Consider the following 12,467-nt stretch of genomic DNA (forward strand, 5'->3'; position numbering starts at 1 on the left):
ATTATTATTATTTTAAAGAAAATTTCTAAAATTTAATAATTATATTAATTATAATAATTTTTAAATTGTTATTATTATTATAATTTTTAGTGTAATAATTCTAAAGTTATATACCAAAAAATGAACTTATTCAATAGCCTTTTAGTAATGGTATATAGTAGGCGTAGTGAAGAAAGAAATCTAGAAAAGATATTGAACAGGAGAACAATGCCGCGTGGCCTGAATTTAAAATTCAAATAAAAAAAAAAACAACAATAATAATAATAATAATAATAATGATAATAACAATATCCCAAACGAAATACAAATTTCTGAAGTTAAAAAAAAAATGTTTAAGAAAAAATGAGTGTCGTTGAAAAAAAAAAAAAAAAAAATATTCACCAACAATACCGTTATTTGGAACAAGAGGACAAGTACAGGATTTTCTCGCGATTACATTGAAAATAACTATACAAAAGAGCATTATAATATTTCGAAGTAAAATCTAGATTATAATTATAACAATAATCGATTCTGGTTGATTAAATAACAATATTGAAAGTTTTAAACGCCTGAGGGTTATTTTTTATAATTTTTTTTTTTTTTTTTTTTTTTTTTTTTCCAGGAACTGGAGAGATCTTCATTCTTTAACGAAAACGCATCGTTAAAGCTGGAAGGGCCGGAAAAGCTTGCAACGCCGGTCATTGTCTGGCCATTAGTGTGTTCCCCTCATCACGACTCGTCTGTATACATATTACTGCTCTTTTTCGTCCCCCGGTTCGCAATCGCAAAACTTTTTCTCCATTTCGGAATAACGATCCGGAGACTCGCGAAGATAAGGGTCGCTAAATCACAATCATCGATTTTAATTGTAAATCGAAAAATTTATAATTAAATCCACCGGTTGCAACAAAATAACGCAACACATTATCTAAGCGCATGCGTAGTGTAAAATATTCCGCAAGAATGTCCCTGTTACACCCTCGCAAATTCACGTGCTGCCCTCTTTGCACCCTCTTTTGTCTCCGTCTCTCCCTTGAGCTTGCAACGTGTGTGTGTGCGTGTGTGTGTGTGTGTGTGCTTCTAACTGGCGATAGTGTCTGTTTGGCGTTATGTTCGGGCTTCCTCGCGAGTTATGCCAACCAACTTGTTCAGTTACTCTGCTCGAGCGCGACCTGAATACACACGCGCTATATAAATATTATGTATGTACTTACAATACATAATACATAATATTACATACATATATACTGTATTTGTTATTGTCCTGCATCTCTAACATTTCGTCAGGATAACTTGTTTTGTTCTCTATTGTGATCTGGGGTGACCACGTGCTTTTAATTCATTTTTGTGCTTCACCACCTGTGAACTTTATTTATTCGATAATTATATCGTGAAAGTTTTACATATCTTCTGAGTTTTGGGAAGATATTCAAGCAATTTTAGAGTGCGTTAATGTGAAAAGATTGGAAATTTATATTGCTTTTTAGGTATGTATTCTTTAAACTAGTTTATTAAATAATAAGTTTTGTTAAATTGCACTGTACTTTCTTAAATATTGACTTTTTTTTTAAATATAAGCTCATCCTGACGTTACACTCATCAAGAGCTTTCATTTGAGTACCCACATGCATTTTTTATATATTTTTCATATATCCATATATATAATATATATAAATATATAAAATATATGAAAAATTAATGTGGGTACTCAAATGAAAGCTCTTGATGCGTGTAACATCAGGATGAGCTTATATAATTAAAAACTTCAATATTTCACAAGATACAAGGTCATTTCTTAATTAAGTATCTAAGCATTCAAAATATATGGAAAATCCACATAGGAAGTATCAGTTTCTATAGGAAGCTGTGGGTTAATAAATTCCTGTATAGGAAATTATCGGAAGTATGGATTCTTCCAGGTAACATGTGCTTGAGCAAGATTTAGGTGCCAGTGTCTTGAGCAAAACCCCTAGTTGCTAGTGTCTTTTTCTACATATGGGTCTTGCTCAAGTTCATGTAGAAAGAACTGTTTCAAGATTTATATATAACTAGCTCAAGTAATCTTGTGCAAGATTATGAGACAAGTCTAATGAAAGGTGCATTGAAAAACTTTCTGACGGATTTTTTTAATTAGAAACTCACAACAGACACTTACCCATGACTTGCTCAAGATTTGCTCAAGATCCGTAATTCTCAGTAATTTGTTCATTTCTAAAGCATTTGTGAACCAAAAACTAACAGCAAATGTTGAAGCGTGACTTGCTCAAGATTTGCTCAAGATGCATGATGCATTATATATTTTATAGCACTTTTTCCCCTCCACTACTTGAAGATATATTGATTCAGTGGTGGTCATTTTAAAATAATTTTGTCTTGATCGATAAAACAGTAGGTTTATACTCTAAAAGGTTAAGCTGAATGAGATCCACTGATCCTGTAGTAAATATAGAAGGGGTAGAATGATGCAAACGGTCATTCGAAAACATTTGATCGTAAACAGATTTTGAGCAAGTCTTGCACAAGTATATTCAGCATGCTTCTTCTGGTGTCAGTCTTTCTCAAAAATTGATATAGTTAGTTTATCGATAACCATCTTCAGATTTTCTCAATTTTCTTACACAATTCTTGAGCTATAATCCGGCCCAAAGTTCTTGTACAAGGCTTGTTTAAGATTTGTCAATTGAATTTGCTACAAGTATCTGGAGCAAGATCCATAGGTAGAAAAAGCCACTAACAACTATCGAAATTGAGACCAGACTTGCTCAAGCCTTGAAAAAGATTGCTATAAGGGCCTATAGTGAATTTATATTTACGAAAAACGTGACTTAGGTCAGTGAGTAGCGTAGAAGACTGTCAACCATGTGGTATCGGGTTCAAGTCCATCGCAAGCAGTTTTTTCATTAGATAAAATTACAAATTCTGTTTTTCAGAATTATTTTTAATCACTAATCTTTCTGACCGTCTAATTTCATCTTGGCTCTCCAATAGATAACAATTTACAAAAATATGTAGCTAAAATAAAAATCTAATTTCCCTTGAGCGCATTTTTATCAATTGTAAAGAAGAATAAGAACCTTTTATCTCTTCACAGCTGTCTCATCGAATCTCTTCAGTAATCACATGCATTTAAGTATACCTGCAAATAGTCGTATAGAAAGAAAACAAAAAGAACTTACCTTACCCGATTATATATTTTATTTTATATTTATATCCTAAATGTAGATTGTCACGGAAATGTTTTGCTACAAAAAGTATATATAAATTGAGACAGAGAATGATTAGGGTGCTTTCTTAAGACGACACTCGTTCCGTTCCCGGGAGATCAACTCGTATCTCTTAACTTGTGAAAAGACGAATCGGTGGATCGGACACGATGTATATGTGTTTGCAAGTACCGAGACATGCAGTACAGATTTAGCCGACATCTGCTTTTCTTCATTTCTTCTCACTTAGTTCTCTTTAATTTTTATCCTCATTTATTTGAAATTTGAATGCAATTTTTATTGGGGAAATTAAAAAAAAAAAAATTGATGCAATTTTTGAGGTTAAATTGTGTTTGGATTGAAATTGTAAGATTGAAGGAGGGAGAAGTAGAGCGCCTGCGTCGAGTAATCGAATTAATCGAATATGAAGAAGCGGAGAGCGTAGTATATTATGAGGGTTAAAGTTACTTCCAGAGAAGTACGCATCGATAACTATTAACTCGTCGTGTCCTTGAGAGTTGGGTTTTATTAATTAATAGAAAACTTTTAAACTTTTCGCGGGTATTTTTTGGGTGAGTTATGAAAAATAAACCGGACCGTAGGATTTATTATGAATTATTATGAAACGGAGTAATAGTTTAAATACTTGATACTACCTTTCTAGTAAATTTTCTTCTAAAATATTTGACAATTAATACTTCAAAGTAAATCAGAATTTAACGTAAATTAATATTCTCTTTGAATCAGCGTACGTGTTCCAGTTGTTTACAGTTGGGCGCCAATAGATTTTACCAACGTCATCATCATCACAACGGATCCAATGGATGAGTAAACATATACCAAGTAAACACAATACCTGACTATGAGATTGTTCAGAACCACCAGGGCTACCTGATCCTTACTCTCTTACCCAGAGTCGGGATACAGACTGGATAGACGAACGGCCCGCGGGGACGATTAAGTCCAAAAGCTTAATGGGTTTTCCCATCAAGTATCTTACGACTGTTGATGCTAATTAGATTATCAGCTCGGTGGAAAATCCGAGAACAAAAAAAAGCCCTGGAATGGAAGTGGATTTCCTATTCAAATAAGATTACAACACTGATAGTGTAAACCCTAGAGCAATTTAGAAAGTACATAAATTTATAGAATGAAATGTAAAAAATTTAATTAAATTTCAAATTTCTTTGAATTGATAGATTGACAAGGAATTGTTAATGCCTTCAGAGAAATACATAACAATATTACGAAAAATTAGAGAAAAAAATTGTTCTACACGGAAAAAAATTTATGGGAAAATTTACGATACAACTATTGTAAAGCTGGACTATACTTTCATTAGTATTAATTGTCAAATATTTTAGAAGAAAATTTACTAATTATTCATGAAATTTTCCAACTTACGATTAGAAAAAGTAAGATATTACTATTGTAAAAAGTGAGAGATTAAAATTGTCCAGTGCTGCCTCTGTATCTTTCCAAAAGAAGTATAACAAATTTTACAATAGTCTTATTGGAATGTTTTTCAATTAGTGTGAGTGATGGCCGTGCACAGCGCTAGACTCTGAGTTTATCTAAATGTTGAAGGACTTTGGTAGTAGTTTACTTCGGATAGCGTAGAGGGAGAGTCCCCGGGCTGCCGACCAAACAGTTCTGGGTTCGATTCCCGGATAGGATGAAAAATTTCGATTTCTTTTTTCGGTTACTGTAAAATTAGCAATTAGTCCAACCTCCTATCTCTCTCTCTCTCTCTCTCTCTCTCTCTCTCTCTCTCTCTCTCTCTCTCTCTCTCCCTAAAACTTCTTTTAAAAAAACCGACTATCAATTTTTACAATAGTTGAATTGTAAAGTTCACAAACACATATTGTATAATTAGCTCTATAATATTGGACTTTTTGAGTCTCTCGCTGGTCTTGTTTGTTGGATAAAATTTACAATAGTAGATCGTAAAAATTACTAAATGAGAAGTATAGTCCACCGTTACTATTTTATTAAATAAAAATTACGATAGTAAAATAGTAAAAATTCCTTCAATTTTCTTCCCGTATATAAATTCTTTTTCCAACTCCCATACAACCATATGAGAATCTAGGCTAGTTTTCCATAGATTTCTAAAAAGTCTTTTTTATCAATCTAACTCAAAAGAATGAATTATTGAAAATACAATTATAATTGAGAGCTTTTTAATAGTAACATACATAAAAGTCTCTTGAGACGTCGACGTTATCCGTAAATCTACTCCCTTCTTCTTTCCATTCTATATATATTTAGAAGATAAACCTCGGAATATAATTTGACTTGACAGCAAGTAAAAAAGAAGATAGTGGAGTGATTTGCGTGCACTTTCTTACACCCGTCGGCCGTTAACATCTACAACGTTTAATTCTCTCTGAAATTTAAACTCTTTCTTTTATTCGTCAGACTATCTACATGTCCTACTGCCTACCTAGTAGGGAAAGGGGAAGAGTGAGGGTAAAAAAGTGGATATTATATCTTTCCGTTTTCTAAAACAAAACGTATATATATCTGATAGGAATTAACATGAAGTACACTAACGATAACAACAAAAGCGAAATTTAATATACGTCAGCAGTATTTAATATTTAATATTAATATTTAAATAAAAGTGGACCGGTTACGGAAATAGTAAGAAGAAGGAAGAGTGCAGAGAAGACTTGTTAACAAAATACAAGAGGGAAATATCGGGACTCTTGAGAAATGAACCCGGGTGTGGAGGATTGTCTATCGTGCCGCGGAGAGATAAAACAAGAAGACTACTGAGGAATACTGAACAAGTGAACAAGAGTAACTGTATATGTATACAAGATATATAAGGAAGAATCTCAAGAGGATGAGGCAGCAGTACCAGCCCTTGGTCTCAACAACTTCCCGGTACACAATGCCCGAGGTTTTATTTACCACATCTATTTTAACCTTTACTTTTCATTCACGCTGACATTTTGAGGCTCTGGTGTCCTCATTTGAATTTTTAATTATTCTTGAAATTGAAACAAATATTGACTGGTTAATTATTGGAAGACTAGGGTAAAAGCACCAATTATTGACACCCTATTTTATTTTAAATCTTACTTTTTTGTCTACAATATTAATAACAATCAATTTTTTTAATCACTAATTTAGGAATTTAAAAAAATTACTAGTTGAGAAAAATATATAATATTAATTAATTAAAATAATAAAGTTTGCTATTTAAAGATAATCTAAAATAAATTAAAAAAGTTTAAATTATTAAATTAAATTAATTTAAATTTTCCCGGGTTTTTGAAAGCTTTTTAAATTCTCTGTAAGATGGCGTTGCGCACCGGATCCAGAACTACGTCACTCTCCCGCCAAAATTTAAATTTAAAAAATCGTCTGGACAGTTATTAAGTTCTTGAACTGTCTAATTATACTAAAATTTATTAAAAAAACTTATTTTGTCATATAAATACACAAAAAATTGCAATCATATTTACTATTTATTATTAATGTAATAAATTTATTATAAAATATGGAATATTCGGAATACACTGGAGACATTTAATATAATTTCACAAAAAGAAAAAATTTTAATTAAAAAACAAAAATAAATAATCCCTCTAAGTGTTTAATTAATAACCCTAACAAGAATAGGGAAATAAAATAAACTAAAGAGAGAAAAAGTTAAGTGACAATTAACTTTTAGGTAATAAGTATCCCAAAGAGAGAATCGATGGCTCTGACAGCAGTTTGAAATGTTTCCAAGAACGAAAAGCCCAGTTGGAAGGTTACCAACCAAAAGACGCTTGGTATAATGATATGACAACCAACAAGAAGAATACCCAAGGTATATAGATGTCGACGACTTAGAACAAGAACAAGAATCAAAGAAGAAGAAGAAGAAGAAGAAGAAGAAAAAGAAGAAGAAGAAATCTACCAGCACCATTTCTATTCGGTAATTACTGTTACTGCACGGACAAGTCTGGAGGAAAATTTCCATCTTCGGCATCTCCAGCAAGAAACTTCATTACAGAAATAGTAGTGAGTAATATTTTTTAAGCTCAGGCAAAACTTTAATTTACGTACGAAACAATCTTGCTTTTTTCACACTTTTTTTTTAATTTTTTTTATTTTCGAGTATTATTACTCTTTCATTTTCATTGGAGGGTATCAAAATATCAGAATACTATACGCTGGTTATTTTTCCTGGGTAGTACGTCGACGAGGCCAAATGAAACGAGGAGGGTAGAGAGATGACAATGATCGATGAATTTATTCGCGGTCCATTTGGCAACGAGCTCGATGCGGCGACGTAATTCATGCAATACCTACATGCTAGATAAAGATACACTCCATATTTAAGTTATCTATGTACAAATATGTCCTACTACCACTAGTAGCTTGCATTCTTGCTATATATTCCGTCTAAAGACTTACAATAACTTAAAAAGAATAACGGATTTTTTAGATTCATGACTGTGCTATTGTGTGCGTTTCATCTCGGAAAAATTGGAAAAAAATTCATGAAAACCCGGGAGACTTGTTGTTGGCCAATCTGCCAATTCAATTTTCCAGAGGTTTTTTTTTTTTTGGAGCGTAAAAAAATTTTAATCATTGGAGAAAAACGGTCGACGTTGTGCAGAAAGACAATGCACCTTGTAACTTTATTTGTTCGTAAACTAACTGGCGGATTCGGCTCTTCTTTAAACTGTATCTTGGTATTGATTCATAGAATAAGTTTACTGAGTTTCATAAAGATCGGTCAAGAACTTTAGGCGTAAACCTGTTAACACCCTGCACAATATCTAGATTTTAAAAAAAATCCACAATAATTGGTCAAAGAGATCTATTTTATTTGCACCTAGATCGTAGGATATGCAGCGGACATTTATCGAAATTCGATAGCGACTAGGGTTGATAATAATCGAGCACTGGCGGTTTATTCCTCCGGCTGTGGGTCGTTAATCGCGACACGTCGCACATCATAACCTTCTCGTTTACATCCATTCCTTTTCTCCTCTTCTTTCTTTTACCCTTCCGAGGCTATTATTATCCTCAAAGTGCTTTAAAATTCCTCTTTTATTATTAAGCATTATTTAATAAAATCAGAGGATAAACTCTTTATCATAAGCAGGGAAAGACGGCTGTTTTGACACAAGGATTCTCTGCACAGCCCTTGCTGTCATATTATTGCGGTATGTTCATATTACTTCCGACAGAGAGAGATGGTGACGATAAATGTACAGCGCCAGGCTCCTGTCAGGCTCTAGTGGATGAGTATAGTAGTCAAATTTTGATTCCCACATTTCCTAGTGAAATATCGTGACACTTAGTACATGTTGTCCGTTGCTCTTGATGGTTCACATCATCACGCAGAGCATTAATGTGAATCTTGCTCCATTTTTTTATAACAAAAAATTTTCCTTTCATATTTACTCAACGTAAGTTCTGTTCAGTTGTCTATACTTGAATTATTATGATTGCTGTTTTCTGTTTTCTCCTGATATGAATGTTCTTGACAATAGACGACACACTTTTCGTTCACAAAGTTTCTTTTTCACAACTTTTATCTCTGCTGTCCATTGTTGGTATTGAAAATCAACGAAAAATTTTTTTTTAAAAGAAAATATTTACCAGATAACAAAAAATAAAAAATAAGGATTTTATTTTGTACTTGGATTTTTAATTATACGGAATTTTAGTTAATAAATGTTTAAAATTTTTGAAATATCTATTTTTTAAATTTGAATTTTGGCGGGAGAGTGACGTACTTCTGGATCCGGTGCGCAACGCCATCTTACAGAGATTTTAAAAAGCTTTCATAAACCCGGGAAAATTTAAATTAATTTAATTTAATAATTCAAAGTTTTTTAATATATAAGTGTGGGATTATTAAAAAAATCATTAAGCCAGTTTTATAATTTATATCATTGCTAGCTTACAATATATACTAAAAAATATAAATATCCATTGTAAGATTATATTTCCGACGTATATTGTTATTTCTTACTGGCAGTCGATTCGTTAATTAACCAGTTGTTTTTTTATTTGCATTCCAGCATCGGAAACAGAAGCTATTGTTTAAGAATTTTCATAAAAATCACTGGATGTTATTCCCTCAAATGTGTGTGATATTATATACCAACAATAACAAAAGCATATGAGTAAAGTTTAAATGTAATTTAACGTCGGAATTTGAATGAATCGATAATAATGAAGTTGTCGGTTTGTTCTAGCGGTGAAAACTGGGGAAAACCGGAAGTGAGGGAGCTAACAAAATTGCGCCGCTACCACCAATGGCGGCCGCGAGCTTTCCACCAAACTTTTCCAACGTCGGCGTAATCGAGAACTGGTGAGTCCTTTTGTTGAAAATTTATCAAAAACTAATATTATTTTTATGAACCTGCTAAATTTTTTTTTTGTTTTTTAGAATTGAAAAGTATGATTATAATTATAAAAGTAGTGTAGCTTCTAATCAATAACTGGTAGTACGATATTTTGTATAACTAAAATAATATTTACATTGTAGAAAATTGCACACTGAGAGAAAAGTAGATAGCTGAATTATAACTTTATTTTTAAAATATTTTTAAACGTTTTTTTTTTTCACAAAATTATCTTGTAAAGTAAAAAGTCTCTTAAATATTCATCAAACATCCCAAGTAATATTTTGCAACTAACAAATAACTTGTTAAAGTTAGTTATAAACTAAAAAGTGTTTTTTAAAATTTGAATTTTGGCGGGAGAGTGACGTAGTACCTTTTCCGGTGCGCAACGCCATCTTGCAGAAATTTTAAGAACTAAATTTTCAAAATTTGTTTTTTCAAGGCTTTATCAACCATATGATTAATTTATTTGAGATTTTACCTCTTAAGGTCATTATTAAAATATTACTAAGCGTTCTTTTTTTTTGTAGTTACTCGAACTATGCATTAGTTTAAGTAACTATTGATAAATAGTTACATGGACTGAATTTAAATAAATACTTTTCTATCGTGTTAAACAAAAAATAATTAGGTGACTGAAAGGTTGTTACGGACGACGGCTCAGATAGCTTAACTGTCCAAGCCCTTGGTGCGCAACCAAAAGATCCGGGTTCGATTCCCGGTCCGGGCTGCAAGAATTATTTTTTCTGTTTTCTGAGTTAAAGTTAATAAAGATTACTATTAAGCCCATATTTAACTAAAGATAATTTAAGTAACTATCTATTGGGGTTCAATATAATTTATTATTTTAGATATAAGAACTTTCATTAAATAGTGGCGATGCTATTTAACTAGATTTTGCTAGTTCAGAGAACCAGATTTTTCTCTCAGTGTAGCCTAAAAATCAAGATTCCAACGATTAATTACATTAAATCGTTAATTTTCATATCACAAGTTTTAAATGATCAGCTGACAATTTTATAATTTAAAAAAATTCATAAAAACTCGGTGGAATTTTTTTTTAAAGGTAATTTGTTGAAAATTAATCCTTAAATTTAGTTGGTGATTTTTAAAAGTAATTATAAGAAAACTATAAATGCAATTTCATCTTGAGCGCGAAGATTTTAATTAAAAACTCAAGATTCCAACATTTTCTCACGAAAATCGTATTATTTAAGGTTTAAAAAAGTAAATAGAATAAACTACAAAAGTAATACAAATTTGTTTAATTGTTGACCAGTAGAGGTATTTGCGTATTTTATTTTTAAATTAATAAGAGCAAACATACGTTAGTGCACTTGAGTTTAATCGACATTTATAACGTACTCTGTATACAAATATATATTGATACATGAATTTAGGCGCCGGCGCACTTTATTTTATCAATTTTGACCGAGTATACTTGTAGAATAACAGTATATAGATTACCAGATATTGAATAAATTTTTGTTTTTATACTTTGAATATTCTATACGGCTATCACGGTAGCTTGCAATTAAAAAGAGTTTAATTGAAAATAAAGAAAAAAAAGGGAAAAATTTATTCGAATAGTTTTAAGCGAATCTGGATGTTCACTTGTGTAGCGGTGTGCACACAAAAAAAATATTTAGGGTTATTATCGCGCAACGTTAATATTCTGAATTCCATACACGCCTGGAGCTTTTCCATCCACATCTACGGCGAGAGCGGCTAGGCGTGCACCAAGAGATAAGCTTCTCTTATTTTCATCTGAATTCTCGGTAAATTCCCGAGCTCATGAGCTATTTAAAATTTCCATTCACAACTTACACCATAACTCTCAGTCATTTTTTTTTGCCTCGTGTTATTATTATTGAAAAAATATTATCTCGTATAAAAGTAGGGCATGATAGAGATGCCTAGATTAAAATTAATAATTCTCTTTTTACATAAATCGTTGGATTAAATTTGTCCGATAAAAATATCCTTTTTTGGAAAAAAAATCGGATTTTTATGATTTATTTAATTTTTGTATCACTAAAAATATATACTTTACAAAGTAGGTCCTTTTTTTGATTAAAGCTCCGAGCTTATATATTTTTTCCACTGCGAAGTGATTTTCATCCTTTACTTCAAGAGAGCCTGCCCTTTATTTTCCTCTTTTAGACTTATACGGGAATAGCTCTTACGCTTTGTACCTTCCTTTTAATTTTTCTATTATCTTTCGTATTAATATTTCTTCTTTTCTTTTAATAACACCCCGGTGTTATTATCAACTCTTACGGTCTGCTCTTTAGCAATTTTAGAGTTTATATGATATTCCAGCTCTAGTTAATTTGAATGAAAATTATTACTACAACAGTGAGCTTGGCAGTGACAGTGACAGTTGTGTTGAGATTATTTCGGCGCATCTCACTGGTAAAGAGTTACGAGATTATAAACGTACTCTTGGGTTTATATTTGTAAGATAAAAAATAAGTAAGAAATCATTATGCTGATTATGATGAGCTATTATTGTTATGTGGACTGTATTTAGAGAGTGCGTGCAAACTATGTAGACTGTAGACTGTTGGCTGTAGGCAGAACGTGGGCTGCAGGTTGTCACGGTTGTTACCGTGATAATGCAATTAGACGATGACAAATTGTTTACTGTTGCAGCAGTCATCTATGCTATTTGAATTATTTATGTTGCTGGTAGGGTAAAGGAGCCAAATATTGACCAGGTAGCATGAAAACTTTTTTTTTTTAAGAATACGAATTTTGTTTTATACTTGAATTAAAAATTCGCAGACATATACGGAATTTTAATATTAAAAAAAAAATTTACCGTTAAAATTTTAAAAATTATTAAAAGTATAGTTCAGCTTTACAATAGTTGTATCGTAAATTTTCCCAGAAATTTTTTTCCGTATACTAATTT

At 31.7% G+C, this 12,467-nt stretch overlaps 1 protein-coding gene across 3 annotated transcripts in view; it reads left to right on the top strand.

Moving 5' to 3' along the window:
- The first annotated feature begins 5,249 nt into the window (after positions 1-5,249).
- Positions 5,250-12,467, top strand: part of Msi (RNA-binding protein musashi) — a 42,141-nt gene continuing 34,923 nt past the window's right edge. Inside the window, exons 1-3 of one of the 3 annotated variants that reach the window (XM_074239917.1) lie at positions 5,250-7,205; positions 9,224-9,288; positions 9,401-9,516. In XM_074239917.1, the coding sequence (XP_074096018.1) occupies positions 9,461-9,516 (56 nt within the window). In that variant the 5' untranslated portion in view covers positions 5,250-7,205; positions 9,224-9,288; positions 9,401-9,460. Of the gene's footprint in view, positions 9,517-12,467 lie in introns of all 3 variants that reach the window. The other 2 variants (XM_074239918.1, XM_074239916.1) reach the window with 2 other exon arrangements.

The sequence above is a fragment of the Cotesia typhae genome, unplaced genomic scaffold (genome assembly GCF_013202065.1).
Source record: "Cotesia typhae breed Kobodo isofemale line unplaced genomic scaffold, CoteBio_Ctyphae contig_26, whole genome shotgun sequence".
In the NCBI taxonomy this organism is placed as follows: domain Eukaryota; kingdom Metazoa; phylum Arthropoda; class Insecta; order Hymenoptera; family Braconidae; genus Cotesia; species Cotesia typhae.